The 23,753-nt window shown below is 54.8% G+C and overlaps 1 protein-coding gene across 4 annotated transcripts in view; it reads right to left on the minus strand.

Annotated features, from left to right (window-relative positions):
• Positions 1-3,165: 3,165 nt before the first annotated feature.
• SUFU (SUFU negative regulator of hedgehog signaling) overlaps positions 3,166-23,753 on the minus strand; it is a 113,337-nt gene continuing 92,749 nt past the window's right edge. For 2 of the 4 annotated variants that reach the window (XM_040624123.1, XM_008686540.2), the window contains exons 9-12: positions 19,183-19,317; positions 17,501-17,639; positions 8,800-8,868; positions 3,166-6,371 (exon numbers count right to left, since the gene is read on the minus strand). In XM_040624123.1, coding sequence (XP_040480057.1) covers positions 6,282-6,371; positions 8,800-8,868; positions 17,501-17,639; positions 19,183-19,317 — 433 coding nt within the window. In that variant the 3' untranslated portion in view covers positions 3,166-6,281. Of the gene's footprint in view, positions 6,372-8,799; positions 8,869-11,642; positions 11,921-17,500; positions 17,640-19,182; positions 19,318-23,753 lie in introns of those variants that run through there. The other 2 variants (XR_005833180.1, XM_040624122.1) reach the window with 2 other exon arrangements.

Genomic DNA, 23,753 nt, shown 5'->3' on the forward strand with positions numbered 1-23,753 from the left:
AGTATGTATGTATGTGTGTGTGTGTGTATATATATATATATATATATATATATGTCAGATTGTGTCACTCTTCTGCTCAAAATCTCCTAATGGCTTCCCACTTCGACCAGAATAAAAGCCAAAGTTTTATAATTGCCTGCAAGGTCCTACACAAGCTGCCCTCTGTATATGTAATCTCCTGTTATTCCCCTTCTTTCATTCTGCTCCAACACACTGGCTTCCTCTTTTGTTCCTCAAGTACACCCAGAGTGTCTCCCCTACCCCCAGGCTCTTTGCAGTGTTCTTCATTTTGCCTAGACCATTCTTCCTCCAGATGTCCCTATGACACACTTCTTTCTGTCACTGAGATCCTTTGCTCAAATGCCACATATGCAGCAAGGCCTTCCCTGACCTCTGTAGTTAAAAACACACCCCACTCCAGCCCTATCTCTTCTCCTCTGCTTTATGTTGTCTCTGTAGTACGTATATTCATGTACTATGTATTCTATTCTATACAAATATTATCTCCCATCACTAAAATATAAGATCTGTGAAAGGAGGAATTTTCTTTAATAATGCATCTCTGGTGCCTAGAACGGGACCTATCACATAGTAGGTGTTCAGTAAATATTTGTTGAATCAATGAATGAGTTCCGTTCTCTCCATCCCTACTGCTTCTACCTTAATCCAGCCCTGCCCGGTCCTTGCCTCCAATCTTGCTCTCTTTCAGAATGTTCTCCATCCAATAGGCAGGGGAATGGTCCTCAAATGAAAGCTCAACGCCTAAAACCTTAGGCAATTTGAGCTCTACAAATCCCAAAAAGAGTTTTGGGGCTCGTTCTCTCTGCCTGGAAGGCTTTTGAAAATAAAGCCCCTCTTTTTTTGCCCTTCATCCTTAAGTATCCTTCAGTTTTGACTTAGATGTCACTTCTTTCAGGAAGCCTTTTTAAATTTTCCCAGACTGGGTTGGGTACATTTTCTATGTCTGTACCCTAGCATAGCCCTTTAATAAAGGGTTAATGCTAATTGAGCAGTTACTATGTGCCAGGAATCTCGTGTGTATTTTCTCATATAATCCTTGCACAAACGCTGTGAAGTGAGAATGCATTTGCAGATGAAGAAACCTGTCTAAAGTCACACGGACGAGCGGTGGAGTTAGGATAGGACAGCAAGCGGCTGACTGCCTTTCTCCTTTGTGACTCTTCCTTGCAACTGTTTCCTTGTCTGTTTTCCCCATTGCACTACACACTCCTTAAGGCCAGGCCTGTGTCCAGTCTCCCAGCATATAGCAGAGGGCCTGGCAAGGGTTTGTTGAAAGAAGGAGTGAATGAACACAGACCGTGGACACCCACCAGCAGGCATCTTGCCCCTTCCCCCATCCTGTCCTTAGCTCTCTCCCGAAGAGTTCCGGGCACTAAGGAGGAGAGGGCACTGCGTCAGTCCCATGGTGCCCCCACAGAAGGGGCCTGGAGAGGGTTGCCCCTCCCAGACCACATCCTGACCTGCACCCCCTGCATTCTTGGGACAAATGTCTCCACTCTCCTGCCTGGCACAGCACTCCCTCACCCCCAGCCTGGCCTCCCCACCTCCTCCGGCTGCAGCCCTGCCGCTGCCTCAGCACCTGGCAGCCTGGGCTGACTCACTTCCAGCTGCATTCTCCTTCTGGTTAGGCCAGTTTGGTAAATCTCTTAGGCTTCCTAGCCCCATGGCTCTGGAGCCTGTGGGTCCCCCTCACCTAGGGCCCCTGACATCCTCCCACCCCACATGGGGCAGAGCAGACGCCTGGAGGAATGTACAGGCCTTTTAGAGATGACATTACATATCACATGGCAGATTTCTCCCCTCCCTAAATCAAGGGTGGGGTCTCTGCTATCTGCCCAGGAGCCTCTTTCCAGAAATAATCTCAGCCTAGTCCTGTCTCCTGGAACCACCTAAACATAGGATCTTGCTGTTCCCGCCCTCTCTAGGGCAGGAACTTCACTCTGACCCTGGGTCCTTCTAGGCTGGTCAGATGAGGAGGATTAGATAATCAGCCCTCCCCTCCACCCCACCTCCCAATCTCCGAGGAGAAAAGAAAAGGGGAAGGGGTGTGGCCTGGGCCACCCTGTGATTGTCAGTCTGGCTCCAGGCCCTCCCAGCTCCCTTGCTCTGACTGCCAGAGTGACTGAGGGCCCCAGACGGGACCTGCCCCACGGCTCCAAGAGCCAGCCACGGTTCAGTAGGAGGTCACGGGGAAAGGAGTACTGACCTCTGCCTGGGGAAAGTCCCCCAGATACAGATGGTTCTCAGAGGGGACAGAGTCCCTTCACAAGAGCTGATGCCCCCCGCCCCCTCCCTTCTTGTGATCCCCTCAGGACTTCTGCCACTAGCCCCATCAGAACACCCTGGGTGCTACAGCTCCTTCCCGCAGACTAGGAGAAAAGGCCCTGCTATTCTCCAAGACAGACAACCAGCCCTAGAAGGAAGGGAAAGAATGTGGGAAGGTTTAGAGCAGCCCTGCAGGTTCTGGGAACCCTGTCTGGGTGCAGACCCCCTCCTGCCTGCCTTTAAGGTCCCAGGCTGTTGCCTTCTCCCCACAGGGACTGCGCTCTGTTGTGCCATGCCAGGCCCTGGAAAGACGGCAGCTGAGCAATCCAGGGAGGGAGGATCCAGCACCTCCTCACCGAGACCAGGCCCAGAGGGGCTCACGGGAAGGGAGGGCTGGCTTCTGCATCACCCAGTGCGTGTGATGGCTCTGAGGCTGCCTGTCCATCCCAGGAGGTTGAATTTAGATGGCGAGGGGAGTGGCCATCTCCTGACCCGAGCTGGAAGGGAAAGAAGGCCCACCTTCCCAAGGGGAAAGGGCTTTTTGGTGAGAGGAGAGCAGAAGAGGAAGAAAGAGGGTCTTGACCTACCCACTCACCTCCCCAGACCTGTTTCTTGCTCCTATCCCCCCCCCCCCCAGGACCTTAGAAGAATTCAAGACCAGTGAAAGAGAGTCTGCAAAGTCATTTCTGCATGACTGAGAGTCACCAGCTACGTGATCCTGCTCCTTGACACCCGTTCCGCTCCCAACAACAGCCTTCGGGGGCCTTCCCCGACCCCAGCTTCTTCTAAGCGGCTGAGTCCAACCCCCCCTCTGCCAGGGCCCCAGGCTTGCCTCTCCCTTACTCCAGGCATCCAAAAAGGAGCACAAGATCCAGGCACTTCTGCAAATATGTTTAATGCACTTAGATTACACAGAGGAAGAGGGAGCAAGAAGGAAACGACATCTAAGTGAGTCACCCAAAAATTCTTACAAAAGTCCCAGGCCGGCTGCAGCCCCCAGGAACCGAGTCACCGTCGACATTGGAAACTAATATAAAATTTTACAAAAGTCTGCTCATTGCAGCATTCAGGTACTTGTACAAAAGGAGGGCTCTTTCTACAGGGCTCCTGACTTATAACAGGGACCCAGGCACCTCACCTGGCACGGAGGACCTGGAAGCCAGAGAGGAGGGACAACTGGATAAAAAAATACAGTCAAGGGAATTCTCTACTGGTCTGCCCCATAGGGGCACCAACCTTCGGGGTTTTTTTCCCTGCTCTCAACTCAATCTCAAAACCCAGTCCCAAGACCCTGTATACATTTTTTTTTTTAATGCTCTAGCCCTTTAGACTCTCCCCAAGGCTTCCTCGTCCCTGCCCTAGGAAGAGAAGGGCAAGAAGAGGCCCCAGCTCCATGGCCAGACCTGAGACCTCGCATGAGCCGCTCTACCCCTCAGAACGACAGCTGGCTCGGCGGTCCTCTCACAGCCCGCACTGGGCCTGAGGAGGCCAAGAGTCTGCCGTGTGTACGTGGCAGGCCCACTGGACGGGGGGCCCCCTTCCTCTCAGAAGCTTGAGCCACAGGGACCTGGAGGGAGGAGGTGGGACTGCGCCAGCCACAAGGAAGTCACGAGGAAGAGGCAGATTTAGGACGGAGACTTCTTACCACCCCAACTCACTATGTCAGGGCTCCTGAAGCACTGCAGGGAGGGAAGGAAGCAGTACATTTAGTGAGTACCCACTGTATGACGAGTGCTATGCTGGGCACGCCACAGGGTCAGCCTCACCTGGTCCTCAGTGAGGGTCCCCTCTCACCAGCCAGGAGCTCAGTGGAGAGACCCCTCTCAGAGAAACCTCTGGAAGGCCTGGTCAGAGATGGTGGACGCTCTGCTCCTCCTCCAGAGCCACTGCACATAGGGAAAGGAGATGGAGGCCTGGCCCCAGGCAGACCTCGGAGGTTCCTGACATGATGAGGCAGGAAGGGGCCACAGGCTTCATGGGCTCACTGTCTCAGAGCTCACCTGCTTCCCGCCCACCTCCCATACTGATGACAAAGCCTAGCTCAGAAAATACCCTCCTCCCCATCAGCCAAACCAGGCAGGCAGAGCCAGGTCCCCAGAAAGAAAGAATGTGTGGAGAGGTGGGCCAGGGTGGCAGGGAAAGGAGACAAGATAATGGCACCTCTCCGGCCATGAAACATTAGATGACAAGAGCTTCAAAGGCAGGGTTGCTGTGGTGGGTGGCAGCCAGAAAATGTCCTTTTGGAAAAGTCCTTGGAGCAGAAGGCACAGCTGCTGCCAACATCAGGGCCAGAGCAGCTTCGTCTTCATGGGTGGAGCCCTGGAGCCTCTCTCCCCCGGTATTCTGGGCTGATCCACCTTGAAGCTCTGAGTTTGATGGAGTTAACTGGGTAGCCCTGAGGGCGTGTGCAGAGAAGCCGCCAGGGCCTAGTGGAAATCCTGAAGTCCAAATCTTGTTCCCTGGAGAGGCTGGCCACTGCCCTCATGACCCCTGGAGGCAGCTCTTTGCCTGAATCTCTCATCAGAGCGTCCTGCACCCCACTGGCCACCTGTGGCACTGTTGTGGTGCCCGTGTGCGTGGCGGGTGGAGACAGGGCAGTGTGTGGCCCTACGAAGCCCCTGACAGGCCAAAGGACTTTGCTTTGGAAAGACCTGAAGGGAGATCTTGAAATAGCAGTCCCTAGAGTCAGGGGTGAGAGGGCACGAAAGGGGCTTACTGATTCCAGGTCAGAAGTAGGAGACAACCCAAGAGGAACCCCAAACCCATGGGCCAGAGATAGGTCTATTTCTGGAAGGAAGACCAGGAGATGTGCAGTAGTGGGGCAAGGGACTGGGAGAGACCAGGATGCAGGAAAAGAGGCACGGAGGATGGTATGGGGAATGGGATGAAAGACAAGAAACGAATGGACACAGGGAGGATGAGGGCGGCAGAGGGCGGTATTTGCAAAGTCAAAGTGAAGGACATGGTAGAGGCTGATTTTTCCATTTTTAATAAGCCAGAGTCCTGCGGCCTGGAGGCTGCGAGGCCCAGGACAGGAGGAAATGGGACAGGAGTGGGCAGAGAGCTGGAGACCTAGGCCCGGAGTGGCAGGTGGGGATGGTCGGTGAGGTGCTGGGCCTCAGCCCCTCTCAGGCAGGCCTGGTTGGTGGACAAGGGCCGGAAGATGAGGCTGGGGCTACCATGTCTCTGAGACCCTGGCGGTCCTTGAACTTTGTCAGGGGTCTAGTCTGCTGGAGAACCAGAGGCGCCTCCTCCTGGCCCCGGCTGGCTACCGCGCTGAAGGCTGCACGGGGGCATGGCTCCGCTCTCCCCTGCCCCAGGCTCCACCAGGCCCGGCTGGGAAAAGCCTCTCTGCGAAGCTGGCTCCTCCGGGGCCCCGGGCTGGCAGGCGAACCGAACCCGGCACCTTCTCTGGTGGTGGCTCCCGAGGCCCTCGTCTGAGAGAATGAGAAAGTTCATCTGGGAATAAAGTTCTGTTTAAAAAACATTATATACACGGCTTCTGGACATCTCTGAAGACCAATAAAATACCATCCGGTTTCGACAAAATAAAATAAGGAGGAAGAAAACCAAACACGGTCGGAGGAACTGTTCCGTGGCCAGAGGACCCGGCCTAGCAAAGGCTTCTCCCAGCAGAGCTGGGCCGTGTGCGCACCGGCCACTCCACTCCCTCCTGCCGGGCTGCGAGGCAGGGGATAGGTGAGAAGGAGGCCCGTCTCCACCTAAGGGCACATCAAAGGTCCAGAGTCACATCTCAAACCACCACCTGTGGCAGCAGCAGGAGGGGAAGGCTTGCATTTGCCCACTCCCAGCCCAGGGGGCTTGGCCGGCGGGGTTGAGGGCCCTGAGCTGCCGCTGAGGCAGGGGCGGTGGCTGCGCAGTCTTCCTCACACGCGTCCTTTTATTTGTGGGAATCGCATTTACGCAGTTGTTACGCTGGAAGTCACCGGGGAGCCGCTGGGCTCTCCCTTGGCCCCTGCAGGGCCCAGCCCAGGCTAGTGCAGCGGACTATCGAACACCACGTCGGGCAGAATGGAGACTTTCAGCTTCTTTTCAGGCCAGCTGTACTCTTTGGGAAGTTTGAACTGTGGAGGGAGCAAGCACAGAACCAGGGTGCACACAGTTAGTACAACTCCCTGCCTTCTTTCCTGGTCGCCTAAAAAGAGCCCAGGGCCCTCATCCACGCCCTGTCCCCCAGGTGCTGGGGGCAAGAGAGGCCCCGGTTGCCTGGCTCCAATCGCAAATGCTATTCCCAGGTGGGTGGCTGGGGTTAAGCTGCTGGAGTTCGGTGACCCCTCTTTTCCCCTTGCCCTGCCAATAATTAACTGGGGTTGGAGGAGGCATGTTTTCTAACTCTTTCTTGACTGTGCTGACCTCCCTCCAGCTCACTTCCTTGGTTCTGCCTCCGGCCACAAGCATGTAAGGAATCTGCTCCCTGAGGCCCTGGGGCTGGGGGATGGGGGGCAGGAGGGAGGGTGCAGATGCTACAGGGAAGTGGCTTGAGGTCTGGAACTCTGTGGTCCTGTCCCTGCCATGGCTTCTCTTGCAGGGACTGGTGCAGAAGGACCTGGAACCCGCCCTCGGTGGCCTTTGCCAAAGGGTCCAAAGGGAAGGAGGCCCTGGCTTGGCCTCAGTGGGAGGAGAAGAGCACGACAAGGGTGGCTGGAGGTGATTTCTTGGGCCTGGTGCATCCCCATCCTGCTCCCCTTTGTTCAAGCCCATCTGTTTCCCAGGGTTACCACCCTGAGCGAGCATGGCGCCAGTGGTGGCCAAGGAGAGCCCAGGCTCTTCCTACCCCAGTCCAGTGATCACTGATTGGCTGACAGTTCTGTGTCTCAGGCTTCTGTTTGGGTGGGGGAAAGAGGCTGATAGATCTTACTTCCTCTGTGTTCAAGGACCTTGCATGTGGTCTGGCACACCGCTGGTACGCCACTAGACGCACACTGACTGGAAAGCAGGGTCTGCCTTTTATGACTCCTACTGTCCCAGGGCTGGGTGAGGAGTCAAGCCAGGCTGGAAAGGAGCGAAGAACAGGGCCCTCAGACTGCCTAGAGCTGAGGCTGGAAGTGGACAGGCCTGATACTTCCTGGCTGGCCCCCTCTCCCTCCCTCCGATGGGGGCCTTGTCCAAGCTGGGACCAAAGCGGAGAGTGGGGCTGGGTGTGGGGACAGCCTCTGGACAGAGAAGCAAAAAAAAAAAAAAAAAAGTCATTTTTAGTGACCTACTTTCCTAAGCTCCCCCTGGCTCCTGTCCCTCCTGCCTGGACTGTCCCCCTCCTACCTCTTCAACACCCAAGTTCAAAGCAGCGGTCTGGCGCAGCACCATCCCAGTGTGACACGGCCTCTCCGGAAGTACTTTTGGGCAGCTGGCTCTGGTCTGACTGAATAGGAGCCAGGCCTCAGGGACCAGTGACTTGTGGGGGTTGACTGGCTGGCGCAGACCGGGTACTTGGTGACTTTGGAATGTAGAAATGAGTTAACTTCTCAAGCCAGATCCCAGAGGACAGAGGTGACCTCAGGCTCTGAGGAGCTGCTGTCCACCTGGAGACCTGGACGGGACAGGCTCACCCTGTGCACTCTCCTCCACCTGGTGGATGTCAGAGGCCACCATGTCCTGGCTGATGTGGCCCTGGGAGCCCTGGCAGCTGTATGCTCCAGGCCTGGCTAAAAGCTGGCTCCTGCGTGGCCTCCCTCTGGCTTGGAAGGCTGGCCCCTGGGAGGTGAAGGAGCTCTCTCCCAAACACACTTCCCGGCAGAAAGGGCAATGGAAGGGTCTGTCTGTCTCTGCCACAGGCAGGGGAGGGCCCAGAAGAGCTCTCCAGAGGCCTGGCTAGGTTGCTAATGTTCCACTAACCTATGGGGCATTGAGGCCAGGAAGGCTCAGATCCCACTGGGGTGCTGCTTAGTAGGAGGCCGGGGGAGGGGAAGGGACTTTCCAGGATGAGGTAAGTCCCTGCAAATGAGGATGCCAGGAACAAGGAAGAAAAACAAAGGGGATTATGGGCTCCATTCCTGTACCCCAGATGAGTAGCCAAGGAAGGCACGAGCCCCCACCTGGCCTGCCAGCTCCTCCGGCTGGAAGAGGCAGACCAAGAGGGGAAAGCTCATGGCTGGAGAAGTGAGGAAGGAGACCGGCTCCTGGGTGGCCTGAGGCGAGAGCAGGAGTCCCTTACGGCCCACCAGAACTCCCCAGTGGAATGTTCTCTGGCAGCAGGCGTGGGCTTTCTGTTCAGAACCTGCCAGGGAACAGCAGGGGCTGGGGAAGAACTACTAGGCCGAAAGCCCTGGCTGCCTCTTCCATGAGGTTCTCAGGAGCCGTTGGTTCAGACAATTTGCCGGTGTCCTTACAACAGCTGGGGTGGGGCAGGGGGTGGTGGGGAGCCAGAAACAGAGCTGTATAACATCTGCAGGGGCTCCTGTCCAGCCCATCCCCACACTTCGGAGACTGACAGACCGAAAGACACACATGGGCTCCTGGAGACTGGAAGCTGCTGTTAGAATGAAACAGGCTTACTTCCTCTGGAGAAGTCAAATCTTCTAAGTCCTCCAACATTTTCTCTACAAACTCTTCAGTCAACAGAATCTGGGAAGAAGGCACAAGACAAGCGTTTATTATTATTTTTTAATATACGGTCTTTTTGCCAACTGCCAAGCCATGGATCTTTCTTCTCGCCACGGAGGAGCTGTGAGCCTGTTCTAGGGACAGAGGAAAGTGCTGGAGGCTTATCCCAGACTGGCGTTCTCCCCGCCCCCCACCCCCACCTGCCTGCAGTACCGCAGGCACCAGGGCAGGGAAGGAAGGGTGTCAGAGGACGATGGGGAAGCCAGGTGGGGATGTCTGGAAAGAGAGTAGTGCTGGTCCCCAGAAGGGATATGGGCATGGGCGCTCTGGGCCTCCTGCATGCAGCAGAGAAGTGGGCGGCTAGGGGAGAGCGATCGCCAGCATCCTCTGTGCCCAGCTGGCTCCCATGTTCCCCCCCCACCCCACTCTTGACTTGGTAGGACAAAAGGTATCTGTTTGGATTTGGAATACAGGCCTTGTCTGGAATCTGGAAATGCCCTGGAAGGTACATCCAAGAATGTCTGAGCTAGAGAATTTGGAGACCGTGCACCACTCTCTCTCATTTTACAGATGGAAAGGGGGCTCTCAAGTCCCGTCTCCATCTGCAGTATCCACAGTGTCTCAAGCCGGAAGCTCCCAAACCCCTGGCCTGCTGACCTCATTCCGCCACTGAGTTTTTCACAACTTCCTTTGAGAAACCACTTCTCCAGGTCACCTCCCAGCTGTCCCATGTCGCTGTTCTAGTCTGATGCCTTCTCACTTCATGCTTTGATGTCCAGGACAGCCTGGCCCCACTATTCAGCCGGCATAACCCCTATACTCACAGGCCTTCCTTAACCTGATGCACCATTTTCCCAACTGGCTCCTCTGCTCGGGCTGGCTCTGCGGAGCCGGGACCAGCTCACACCGGGCCTGCATCACACTGGGCCCAGGCTGAGGATGTCCTTCCTCTTCCCAGTCTGACCCTTTCCTCCACCCCTCTCCTCCCCGTGCTGACCCATGCAGCCTCCTGGCCTCGGCACCAGACCCTTCTCTACGCCCAGGCCGTGGCTCCACCGGCCTCTGCTCTGCTCCTCCAGCAAACTCTGAATGCCCTGGGTGAGGCACAGAGGAAGAAGGACAATGGGGTGAAGGCCATTCACCAGAGTGACTCCTCTGAGGGAAACCCCTCTAGAAGGATAGGGCTCAAGAACTTGGGAAAATACTCCTCAGGCTTCCCCTGGGAGTTGTCCACTCTGGTAAGAGGAGTGTGTGCATGTATGTATCTGGAACACAGTCAGCTTGTGAGATGACGTGAGACGGCACAGAAGAGCAGAAGAGCACAAGCAGGGCCGCTGGGGACCGCACAGGACGGAGGACGCCAAAGGAAGGAAGTCGATGGGGTGGAGGCGGGAGCAAGGAGTGAGAAGCCCATACCAGGCACTGTGCTGAGTGCTCCTGTATCTTATCTCCTTTAGTCTCCTCCCAGATGAGGAAACTGAGGCACAGACAGGTTATGTAATGTGCCCAGGGTCACATGGCTTGGGAATGGCTGAGATAAGACCATATCCCAGACCTATCTAGACTCTAAGCTAGGGCCTGAAGTACAGCTTCCATATCCGGGGTTCTTCCCCTACAGCACTGATGCCTTTATTCACTCTTCCGCTCATCTGCCCACTGATCCATCCAATTCCACAGCATTCCCTAGGCAGAGGCCATCCCCTCTGCTAGGCCCGGCCCTGGGTGGGGCCCCAGGGACCCAGGCATGAAAGCGGTACACCCTCACCCTGGACACACACCCTCTCTTGGTTGACAGGGAGCCAAAGGATGTCTCCTTCTCCAGGCTGCAAGCCTGCAGTCAGCAACAAAATAGCTCTGACCACTGGCCCCCATCTCATCAAAGTTTTTTTCTGTTTGAGGAGCTCAGGCCTCCAGTGAGGACAGAGACAAGATTTAGACAGGCAAAGTCAGTCCAGGGAAATGCCCACCCGAGGTGGCTCCTCCCACCACCATTCTTCCTCCAAGTGCCCCAAGGTGGGACTGGGTGACCCTTCTCCCAGACTCCACTGACTCTTCCCCCATCACACCCCAGTCTTCCACTGCCAGAGCCCTGGCTCCTCCTCTTATCCCAGCCCCCCCCCCCAACAGTCCAGAGTTTCCCTACCAGTTATCGCCAGTCTGCTTGAGTAGTACAAAAGTCACATTCATATTTTTGGCATTTCCGGGGCTTGTTGCCATCTCTGCAAATGCTAGCACAAACACAAGCATACCTAAAACCCAATTATATTACAATGGCTCCAGTCCGGACCAGGCTGCACTGATTTCTAACCCACAAATAATTTGGAGGGAGGGACTTTCTGCCAGGAAGGTAAATAGGCCTGGGACTGTAGTGCTGGGGCTGAGATGGAGGGGAGGACTCGCAGGAACTGCGACCACCCAGTGAGACACGGAAGCACCGTTTTTCAGCAAGGGGCAAGGCAGCCCCACCAACACTGAGCTCAGTCCTAAGCCACTTCCTCTGACAAAGGTCTGGAATAGGTGGTGGAGAGAGGGTGTGTTATGGTGGCTGTTAGCAGAACGGCCACCAGCGCGCACCATCTGTGTGTGACTCGTTTTATACTCAGCTGGGGGAGGGGATGGCAAGACCAGAAAAGGGGACAAACCCTGGTTGCTCCTCAATTTTCACTTTTGGTGATTTGCTGGTTCCTGCTGGAAACCTCACATTATTTTAAAAGAATTAAACAGAGAAAATTATACACAAGATCTGCATGATATTAAGGGTGACATTCCCTGCAAAGAAACACGACAGACTGTCATAGCTCCAGGCGTCTAATTTAATTTCCTTTGGGAGTTAAACCTTAGAAGCTTGGATTGAACAAACAGGCCCTGTTCTTTGTATATTTCAGACCTGGAGCTGAGAATGTTAACAGATCTTATCAACAGGACACTGGAGATAGACAACGGTGACGGAGCAGCTCCTGGGCGCTCTCCGGAGCAACAGACGCGCCGTTGTGATGCAACTGTGGGAAAAGCCGGTGTAGTCTGGGGCTTGAGGCGCTGGAAGCTCACCGGGTCCCCATGGGGCTGCCTGGCTCTGCCACAAATAATAACGGGATGGTTACGATGCCAGTGGTAACGGTGACCCCACCTCCAGCACAGCAGTGCCTCCTCCACACGCCGGGCGCTGGGCTAAGGCCTTGAGCGGTGCCATTTCACTGAGCCCTCACAGCGGTCCCGCAGGGGAGGGAATTCTCACCTTCATTTTGCAGAGGCGCAGGCGTTGAGAGGAGACAAGGCTCCTGGACTTCAGAACGGTGATCTGACCTCATTGTGCTAGAGGACACGCTTTTCCGGTCTGGGGAAAATACCTCAATTCCAGAAGCCTTGTATACTCAGGACTAACCCTCCTCTCTCTTCTGATGGGGGAGGTGAAGGTGACTTTTGGGACCAGGACCAATGGCCTGGAAGACCAGCCATCCCAACCCCAGCCAGCCACACATCTCCTCAAGAGGAACAACCCTGCTCAGCCTAAGAGGGCTGGAACCCTGAGCATCACACACACCCAGCTGCTCAAAAACCAAGTTGGCCAACTGGAAAGGAAGGCAAACCATGCCCAAAGACGGTGTCCAAGTGGGAACAGCGAGGCAAATTTCCAGGCCAGCTTAGTGAATGCATACATAAGGCAACAGCTACTCTAGCCCAGAAAACAGCAATAGAAATAACGGTAATAATACGGACAATGACAATAGCACTCAGTAATGTCTGCACTCACCAAGAGCTGGGCATAAAACACTTACGTTTGTGCACAAACAGCCCACAGCTAACTCCCCTGGGCAGCTTTTGAAACTATGGCGATGCCATTCAGACCTTCTGAATTGGAATACCCCGGCAAGGCCAAGGCATCTGCATTTTTGAGGCACCCCAGGAGATCATGGGGTTGGGAATACTCAGGGTCACACAGGGGAAGGGGTTTTGGGCACAGGCGTAACCAATAGGGGTGAGCTGGTGGCTGCAGCTTCACCACCATCTAATTGGCCAATCTGTGGCCCCCTGCTCCCCACCCCCAACCTCCACTCTTGGTCAGAGAGGGGGTGTGGAATCCAGACCAGCAGCCTTCTCCAAGGTGCTTGCAACAGAAGCATTAGGGACAACCTGGTTGGTTGGTGATGAGGGAGGGCTGTTAACAGTCTCCCAATTCCCCAGGCCCCCGCAAGTTCCAGAAGGAACCCGACAAGTGCTCTTCCGTGGTGCCCGCCCTGCGCAGGCTCTGCTGTGCTGCTGCAGACCTGAGGCCAGTGTCTGTGGTCGGTACTATTTCTGTGTCTGCAAAGAGCGATGACAATGCCCACTCCTTCCCCTCGATATGACAATCCACACTTTGTCCAGGGCCCTGTTTGCTCTTCGTGTTGACACGTTGTTCTTGCTTCCCGACAAGTCTGGCTTTCTTTTTCCTTCTCTTTCCTTCTTTCAGAGGCGGAAATGTGTTGTTTACAGGGTAGGGCCTGCCAAGGAGCTGCTCTGGCGCCCACGATGGCCAAGGAGGAGGCAGGACAAGGATGCAGTCCGGTCTGTGCCCCCCCTCCCCGACTCCAACAGGCTGGATGAAAGCTAGAAAACAACTTGGAGAGCCCCCAGGCTCGGAGGCAGGGGTGTGGGGGCTCACACTCACTTCCTGCTCTCATTGGGTGGTGAGGAGTTGGCTTTGGGGGGCAGGAGTAGGCTCGGCCTCCTCCTGCTCTGGTTGCTGGCTGGTGAGGGCACAGCGGGCCATCAAAGTCTTCTCCCCCAGGGATTTAAACCCTAATTGGGTGTACCCCCGGACAATGAGGTCTCGTGACAGCCCAAGCAAAGGTCTCCGGGGAGAACAGGTTGTGACCAGCTTCCCCAGTGGAAGGAGAACCAGTAGAGGCACTGAAGAGGAACTGCCCAGGGCCTGGGCCAGGGACTGCTAAGTGCCTTCCACACAACATCCAGATGGGTGGATGGGGACAGGAGAAGGCGGGGACTTGTCCAGAGAACGGTGGTGAGTCAGCCACTGGGCTAGGACGAGAGCCCAGCAGTGATTCCCAAACTTGGCTTGGAGTGGTGAGCCCACTCGGAGCTGGGCATCTTCTCCCAAGCCCGAAACCTCCCATCAGGGCTGGTGGGGAATGGCTGGGAAGGGGGCGCCACCTGGGTGAGCTGTCAGACACCACACAGCTGAGAAAGCATTGCAGGGCTTAAAAAAATATTCTCATATTTGGTGATGTGACCCCCACGTGACCTCTGGGGCAGACTTCTTCCACTTCAGATCAACCCTGGCTGGGGACGGATGAACGACTCAGCTCTGGGCCGAGCTCCTGCTCAGAAGACTAACAGCCCAGTGTTGACAGACTCAAGGGAGAGAGGCTTATTAAAGCTACTGGGATGTGGAATGCTGGGGGAAGGTGTATAAGGGAGGGTGCTGGCAGGCCTCCCCCAGGATCTGAGGACCCTCCTGCAAAGCTCTGGAGTTGGCTGACAGGCTTTACAGTCTCCACGAGGACGAAAACAGCAGATGGTGGGACAGATGGAATCGAGGTGTTGACCTCTGGAAACTGCGAAGCCTATAGAATTGGAGCGGGATTCCTGCCTCTCCAGCTCCTCCAGGAAGCAGGGAGTGTCCACTGAGCTCACCCTGGGGTTGCAGCCGGCCCTGCCTTTCTGTGTGCTGGGGCCTGGGTTTCCCTGGGGCTGGAGAGATGGGGAGGGGAGGAGCAGAACCAGGAGAAGGTGGGTGTGGAGGCCTGTCTGGGGCCACTCCACATGCTCCAGTGAGGTCCCAGATTCCCTCATCTTCTGCCTTTTTCTCTCAGCCTCTCCTTTGTCACTTGTCTCTCATGCGGGGTGTCTTTGCCATGCCTTTTCCCCAGGAGATAACAGGCCCGGGCTGGTAGCCAGAGCAAGGTGCCAAGGCTAGGAGCGAGGGCTTCCAAAGCTGTTGAGGCTGATGTAAGAAAGTCATCCCAGCCCCTCCCCATTCAGCGGGGATCAACAGGGAGCGTTCAGGTAGAAGCCAAAGAAACAGAAGTCTGGAGCTCTTCATGTTCTTGCGCCTGCTGCATTCAGCTCCTTCCTACTCCTCTGTCCCTAACAGGCCTGGTACACAGGGCCCAAGGAAACACCACTGATCCTGGGAGTATAAGCAAGAGATTTCTTCAAGGGTCTGGGGGAGGTCAGGCCCCTCCATGTTGCGCGACTCCCTCCAGAGGGGCCTGGGGCCCTTCTTGGTCCAGTAGAGTGGCCCCTCCTTGGCGACAAGCCTAACCCCAGGCCTCCAAGAGGTCCTGCAGACTCCTGGGAGACAAGCAGCCCCAGAGGGAGCCCTAGAGGCCCACATGTAATTACAAGCCCAGGTTCCCACAAGCTAGGAAGCTGCCTGTGACCACAGTGGCAAGACCCTAAAGGGGAAGGCGGGCTGGCAGTCAGAAGCAAAAAGTGCTGACTGCTTTGGGGGAGGGGAGGAGGGCTGTTGTGGGTGTTGGCTCCGTGGCTGAGGACTGGCTGAGGGCAGAGGCAGAGGGTTTCCCAGGACTCCTTGGAAAGGGCCTGAGAAACACCTCGGTGAGTGAGGGTGCATGCTTGGGGAGCGGGGCCCCAGCCAGCCTTCCTGGGAGCTCCCCTGTGAGCTGGCCCGTGGTGGACAACACTAATGAGCCCATAACACAGGCCTTTGATTAAGCAGCTCTCAGCACAGCAACTTTATTGAAACACGCAGAGGCCGGCGGCTGGTTCCCACCGCTCCGGTTCCCCAGGCAACAGTGCTGGGAGGGGCCCTGCCCAGGGCTTCAGCAGCCTGAGGGGCTGCCCAAGGGTGAGGGGAGTGGGCCTGGAGCACAACGCCAGTGGCCCTGGGATAAGGGGCTGGAGACTGGGGTTGGATTCAGAACTCTGGGGGCATGGAGGGGCAACATGACATCTGCTGAGTCCTCTGGGGGCCAGGGCTCCTGGGCTGCTGAGAATGGACATGTCGACCACCCCCTCCTCAGGGTAGGAAGGTGCTCCAAGGATGGCAAGACTCCAAGGACAGGTTCAGCGGTGAAGATGTAAGATGTAACTTGGGGGGGGGGATTTCTTCTTGAGTTTGGGGAGACCCTGGTCCCTACTTTCTCAAGAACATGTACTTGAACCTTCAATACACACAAATGCTATCTGGGGACACTTCTGAGACCTGTAAGCACAGTCACCTACTGGAAACTCTCGACTCTCAGGAGATGCTGGGTTCTCCCGCTGGGTCCCCACCTCCCCCTTCCTTACCAGCTCTGCCCAGCTAGGAGGTAGCCCTCCTCCTCTCCACAGAGGCAGCCTGGCTTTCCTGGGACATAGCTGCGGGTGGTGGGGAGGCCCTTTCCACTTGTGTGGGGCTAGTTTTGAATGTTAGAGCTTCAGAGCTTTTGCTACAGTAACTACCAACACCACATGGACAGAAATCTAATGTTACCAAGTGGGACTTTTAAAATGTATTTATAACTTTATGGTTCAAAGTAATTTTGTTATGAAACAATGTAATAACAACAGTGGAAAAAGGCAAGATAATTTATGGAACACAATATTCCTAAAGCACTAGCTTCCATTTCTACGTCGCTTAGTCTGAGGAGTGTGGTTGGCGTCCTTTGTTTGCTGTTTGCTTTAATTAAGGGTTAGTATTGGGGGGGGGGAGAGGCCTGAAGGAGGAGAAATTCAGCTAAAAGCCCTCTCTCTTTCTCTCTTTCTCTCTCTCTCTCTCTCACACACACACACATTACCAGTAAGTATGCTTCACAGACCCCCCAGACTGGGTTAAACCCACAAAACCAACATAATTCCCTTCCCCTCTACTATAGCCATCCCTCCATACACCACAAACAAGGCACAGTCAATTTCTGGATTAGGGTCAGATCCTCTTTCTTGATACTCCTGAGAGAGGTAAGGTAGAATGTTCTTCCTCTCATACTCCCAACAAACAAAGAAAAAAGGATGTTGTTCCCCTAATACATCTGGGAGTGTGCCAGACCAGCCAAGTACCCGCTAGAGACCTGGGACAGGGTGGGGGCTGGAAGGAGGCCTGTGGCTCTCAGGCCCCAGCACCCCACTTGGCAGTGGCTCTGAAGCTGTGCTCCAGCCAGAAGAGCAAAGGAAGGACAAAGTGTTCTGGACAAGCCAGCAGGTTTCTGTGCCGAAAAGCTGGGTTTCCATTAGGAGGAATAGGACAGCCATTAGATGAAGGGAGTGGGGAGGCTCTGTCTGCTGAGGCCTGCCCATCCCAGCTCCAGGCCAGGTCCACACACCCATTTTCTAGGAATTCTGGTGGGATTTCCACAGAGCCGCTTGAGAGTGGCTTCCATCCTTCCTCCTATCCTGTTGCACCCTCGGTTTCCTGGCCTTTGATCTACCCAGGGTGCAGAAAGTCTCACATCTCTCAGACCCGGATTTCCATGGCAAACCAATGGCCAGGGCCTAGAGAGTTATCCCTGGTGTCTCAGGTGATGGGGGGAGAGGCCAGGAAGTGCTCCTAGAGCTGATGGGACAGGCAGCAGCATCCACACTCCACATGGCTTCCCGTAACCAGCCCCTCTGGAAGGGAGCCACCAAGAGCTGCCTAGGGAGGAGAGGGAGGAGGCGGGTGTGGGAAGAGCCCACGGAAAGAAGGTAGGGAGAAGAAAATGAGCCTTCTCACTTGTAACCAGGGTCCATGGGCTGCATAAGGGTGCTCCTCAGTGGCAAAGGCGCCTTCCACTCCCGTGGAAACGAATGTGATGGCCATGTCACCTGTGATACTTTTATATGTAAAGTGCCGTCCATGCAGAAGCCTGCCCCTGGGGGTGGGAACACAGAGACCGTGAGCAGCAGGCCTGGCCAAGGGACAGGGTGCCTGGCAAATGCCCTCCTGCCTGCCCACCTGCCCACCAATGGGGGACTGAAACCAAACATGTTCATTTCAGCATCTTCTGAGAGAAGCCTCTCCCAAGTTCTCTACTGTCACTGCTCCAAGTGCTCAAAGCCAGCAGAGACATTAGATCAGCATTCAACGGGCCTGTGGCAGGACTGGAGGACACCTCCTTTGTGTCCTGGTGAGGAAACCAAGGCCAGAGAGGGCAGTCAGCAACGTGCCCAAGGTCATGCCCAGAACTAAGAGTGAGGTCACGTCCCCTCTGTTTCGAGGGCTGGGGTGAAGTAGTCCCCAAACAAATTTGCCAAGCCCCTGGGAGAATGGCAGAGTGCCTTCACAGCACAACCCCTGTGTCCACGGTAGAGTCTTCCGCCTGCTCATGGGCTCTCCCACAAGATTAAAATGGCTAGCCCCAAGGCCACAAGCACACCTCAAAACAGACAAATCAACAACAATAATAATGATAATAATAATAAAGGCTGACACCAAATGGGGTCACTCTGAGGGAACCAAAAGAAGTTACTGTTAATCCCCAGTCTGGAAATACACCTGGGGGAAGGGCAGGCAGGGACAACCAGTGAAGAAGAGATGCCAGTCAGCGAAGGAAGCCCAGCCTGCCCTTTGCTTTCCAGGCTGCTTCAGATTAACCCTTCACCAGTCTAAAGGTCCTGAGCCTGAGCCAGAGAGGGAGCTGGGGAGGAAATGGCTGGGGTCCTGGTGGGGGGCCTTGCCAGCCCCTGTTCATTCTGACCACTGGCTATCTTTGCCCTGCTGCCCAGGGTGTCTGGCCAAGGCTGGTTAGCATCCAAACTCCTTTTTCAGGCTCTGGGGACAGTGGGGAGGGACCAAACCAGGGCAACCCCCTTTTTCCTTGTCACTGTTGTCTAAGTTGAGAGTTATTCTGGTCACCTCCCTGCTATAAAAGTGAGGGTGGAAACCCCAAGGGCGATGCGAGAAGCCAGCTGAGTAGATTCAACCCAGGGCAGCACCCCCAAGCGGAGCGCTGAATTCTGGCCACAGGGCTGGGTTTCTGGCACTGTGGACGGCAGCAGAAAGGACACAGCTGGGCTTCTCGGTCCCTCAAGGAGTCCGTTGTGCTGGCCACTGGGTTTGGAGAACTGCATGTTTTGCATGGGAAAAGCAACAAGCGGAAGAAAATAGAGTCCAACCCACCAGAGCCCCAGCCCTGCTACCCACTGCTACGGACTCTGGGCTTGGAGGATGGCAAGGGCCCACGAGTTCGCCAGGCAGCTGAGCCTTCCCAAGGGAGCAGGGCTGAGGGACACCTCTCTGGACAAAGGAGTGTTCTTCATCACAGTGGGGGCTACAGGCCTTCCACAGGCCCAAGATGGAACTGCCTGATGGGCTCTCCTCTCTCCTGGGGGCCCAGTCTCCACCCCGAGGTGGGGGAGAAGGCAAGCATAGGCCTGGTGGCTCCCCGAGGACAAGCCGTGTGCTGTGGGGCTCACCGTAGGCACAGGGGAATGAGAGCCCCTGACTCCTGGTTGAATTTCAGATGCACGCTCTCGAGTTGTCGTGTGCGGATCAGCTCATGGGGAATGATGGCCGTGGAGCTGTCGCTTTCCAGGCTGTCTTTGCGGCTCCTGCAAGGCAAGCACAGAGCAGGTTCAGCACGAAGTAAACACCACGGGGAGGAGCGAGATGGGAGTCTCTCAGGCTGGGCTCCTGAATGACGGTGATTGACGACAGTGACAGCAGCAGCCACCATTCACGTGTGCTCGCCAAACGCCAGCCGCTGCACAAAGCGTTTCTCACGGACGGCTCCTCTCAATATCCCCATGAGGTGGGTACTCCTGTACATCCCTTTTATGGATAAGGAACTGGGGATCAGAGAGGTTAAGTAACTTAACTCCCCTGTCGGGGGTACGGAGCTGGGATTTGGTCGCAGTGAGATCGAGTTCTAAAGCCTCAGCTCTGGCCAACACACCATATAAAAGTTTATGTCACAGCGGCTTGTTCTTCCCTACACAGCAGCAAGAGCACCTGGGAGCCCTTCTTCCCCTGCCCTGGAGTCTCAGTTCCCAAGTTCCCCAAAGCTGGAGTGCTCGAGGACCAGGAGGCGCGGCTCCAAGAGCTTCCTTCCAGCTGATCCTGACAAGGCTGACTTTCCGCAGGCTCTGAGCGTGCGCACTCCTGCTACTGGCCAGGAGCGGCAGTGACATACACATCCTCCTTCTGACCAGGAAATGATACAATCCTCGGTGAGGGGGTGCAAACCAGGCTCGCAGGAGTCAGACTAGTGGGCTGGCTGGGCAGCAGAACCAGGCCACCATCCCGCTGGGTTTTGAGGCCCCAGGAGTCCTGTACCAGATTCCTCCTGACTGCGGCCTTGGCCACAGTCAGCTGTCACTGCTGCCTCACGCTCCCTCCTGTCCTGCTTCGCACCAACAGCTCATCCCACAACTGGGCCACGGGGTCCCTTTGCAATCTAAGATACGCTCTTTCAAATTCAGCTGCCCCTCACTGACAGCCTCTCAAATCTGCCTCAGCCGGAAATGAGGGTTACCCACTGATCCTATTCAAAAGGCCGGATCCTGGTTTGGGCTGTGAATCTCAGAACAATTCCCCAAGTGTCCATCAAAATACTGGGTGAGCAGCTCTAGTTATTTACCATTCAAGAGGCGGGAGCCATCCAGGGTGTGTAGGCTCACAGTCAGCCAGCCAGTGAGGGGCAGGCCCAGCCTCCTCACACGCTGGGGGGCCGAGCACCGGGGCCTGTGGCCAGTGAGGCACCCCAACAGGCAGAGAACCTCCCCAGAGGGAGGGTGTGAGGTCAGCAGGCAAAAGGATGGAGGGCGGCGTCGGACAGCCTAGGGCCCTCCTGAGGTAATGGGGACCATTCCTGCCAGCTGTGTGGCTCTTGCCCAGATGTAATGGCTCTTTCACAAAGTGGCCTCTTCCTCTGGTTTCCCAGAGCAAATTCTGAAACTGCCCTTTGCCCTAGCTTCTCCTTTAACAAACCCTTTCACAAGACCTGCGAAGGAGACAAATGCTATGGCCAAGAGGGTCATGGAAGTTCAAGATTGGAAGGAAACTCTGAGGTGGTTTAATCTACTTCTTCCCTTTACAAAAGAGAGCCCGTGACGAGTCCAAGGCCACAGAGCTGGTCTGTGGCAGGCAAGCGTGGGAGCCTAGGACCTCTGACTAGACCCCTTTCCCTCACACGCTGGCTGCGACGCCTTCCGAGGAGGGCAACACCAAACATCATCTCTCGGTGGGTGCCCTCAGGGCTCAGACAAGAGCAGAACTCAGAAGACAGCAGCCCTACTCCGCTCCAGAGCAAGGAGTCTATAGCCTCACTGGCTCAGAGTCCCACGGTGAGCACCCCACGTATATTCTGTGGTTAATCCTTCTTTCACAGACGAGGAAATGGAGGCTCAGAGAGGTAAGGTGACAAGCCTGAGGTCAGAGTGAGTTTAAGGGGAAGACCAGAGTGTGATTCTTACAGTCGCTTCCCCGTGCCATCTCTGACAACCGGCCGCACATAGACCTACCACCGTGTGCCGGAAAGGGGCTGACGCCCGGCTGCCGGGCGGGGCCTCGGAGCCTGTGGGGCCCACTAGAGGACGGTTGCCGCTCTGGCATAAGCAAAAATGCTGATGAATAGCAACTGGGGTGGGGTGGGGGGCTGGGAGAGAAGAATCAACAGCACACAGGGCTAGAGACATCTCACGCTGGAGGGAAAAATAAATTGTTGAAAGTCAGCTAAAGTCACCTTGGAAACTGCTACAACACACTCACCCAGAACGGGGACATCAAACCCAACTGCAAACAGCTTTAAAGAAATGGAAAAGAACTTAATCATCTGAAGAATTAATGTGACAAGTGCCCACATTTACACCTCCCACCAACCTTCAATCATTTGAAAACGTACTTTAATCTTTTAAGAGAAAAAAACCTGCAAAATGCTAGATCTGCAATCCCGGAGCTTGGGTATTTCCGGCACGCTGCTTCAATGGAAACGCGGCTGCTCCACACACACACGCAGGAGCCCAGCTTTCTGCTGATTTGTTTTTTCTGGACATCGATGCAGAAGCATGAATTATTTGTGTGGGCTGGGTGAGGTATTAAATCTGCAGCCGACACAGGTTTGCAATGTTTTGCATGGTTGTCAGCTTAATCTTAGTCATAAAAAAATAAGTACTGTGCTCGCCAGCGTGGCCTAATTTTTCAGCTGGGCTGTTTTCTCCCCGAGTTCCCAGTGGAGGAGAAGGCAGAGCTTCAAGGGGCTGGAAGGGAGAAGGGCTCCCAGTGAAGCACGCCCTATACCCCCCAGGCACTGCCAGGGATATGGGGCCAGGGGAGGAAGGATGAGCTCTTGCTCCAGGTGGCAGAATGGTTAACACGTAGGTAGGCTCTGGGTTGGATTCTCGCATGAGCTCAGGCAAATGACTGACCCTCTCTCTGAGCGTCAGTATCCTCTTGATGGGAATAGATAATAATACCCTTTCGTTATAAGGATTAAACAAGATGACCCATGTGAAGCATCTAACAGCGCCTGGGGATGTAGTAGGTGCTCAAGATACATCTGGAATGCGCTAACAAGGATGTGAGGGGGCTGCCTCTAGAAGTCTATCTGCTCTTCTGCAAGAATGTTGATAGCTTAATAGGGAGTTATTTGCCTTTCCCAACTGCCTCTGGCCAAGTCAGTCCCTACTTCTGAGTAAAGGTCCTTGCCCTGAAATTGGGAGACAGGACTTCTGAGATGGGGCTTGAAGGGCTCCTGACTCCCTGAACAGACACTACGGGCCCTGGTCAACCACTGGTCCTCTGGGAAGGCACAACTACAGGCCAACAAAAACCCCTGAGGCTTTTGTTCTGCTGAGGGAGGTGCTGGCAGGGCCGTCTTCCCTCTACAGAGCACAACGGTCTTCCTGCAATTCTCATCTGCCCGACCTCAAGGTGCCCAGAAGTGGTTTAATCCCTCCTCCCATGACAGCCTTTCAAATCTCCGAGGCTGCTTTCGCAGACCATCATCAGTTTCTCTTTTCCAGTATTTGTGGCCCTTTCAACTAAGACATGGTTCTGAAACCTTCCAGCCGTCCAAGTCACTCACGCTTGCATTTACTCCAGCTTGACCTGAAGCCAGGGCGTCAGGTCCAGAAGCAAAGTGTCTTGTGTGGAAATAAATACAGCATGTGGTCTAACCAGTGCAGATCAAAGAGGGACTATGAGCTTTCTTATTTGGGAAATCTTATTTCTATTAAAACTGTCATCAAATTGTCTATTCTTTGTAACCCCATCATACTACCAACTCTTACAGCACACCCTCTGTCAACATCTCCCTCAGGCTCTCTCCCATGGCCTGTGCTTCGACCTCTTCTCCCCCATCTTGTATGTCCTGGGGATTAGTGGGAGCTAAGAGCCCAACTCCGCATTATCTGGCTACTGTTTTAGGCAGTCCAGGTATTTCTGAAACTTGACTCTGGCATCCATCATACTGCCAATCCCCCCTGACTTCACATCCCTGACAAAACTGTTAAGCTCACCATCAACGTTCTCATCCCGGGCTTTGATTACCATGAACAGGGTAGGGCCAGGCAGACAGGCTGACAGATTGACAGCATTACCCTTTGGGTATGCTCATCCAGCCAACTATAAATCAACCCAACCATCCCATCACCAAGCCCTTCACCTTCCTGGATGTTCTGTGGACATTCTTCTGTCTTGCCAACAATGATGTCAGAAGACATTCTGAAAATGTCTTGCTAAACGCTAGAGGTCTACAGCACTTCCTTTGTCTACCAGTTGGAAATAGGTAACTATTTCTTTTTTGCTTTTTAAGGTAAATTTTTAAAAAAAGTTTTTATTTATTCATTTAAATAATCTCTACACCCAATGTAGGGCTTGAACTCACGACCCCGAGATCAAGAGTCTCATGCTCCTCCAACTAAGCCAGTTAGGTGACCTGGTAACTATTGCTAAAAATAGATGAGAATGGTCTGGCAGGCCTGATTCTTCGTGAATCCATGCTGACTCTCCGGGCTCACTGTTCCTCTTAAAAGAGTGTTCACAGCCT

Source organism: Ursus maritimus, unplaced genomic scaffold, assembly GCF_017311325.1.
Source record: "Ursus maritimus isolate PB19 unplaced genomic scaffold, ASM1731132v1 scaffold_7, whole genome shotgun sequence".
NCBI lineage: Eukaryota > Metazoa > Chordata > Mammalia > Carnivora > Ursidae > Ursus > Ursus maritimus.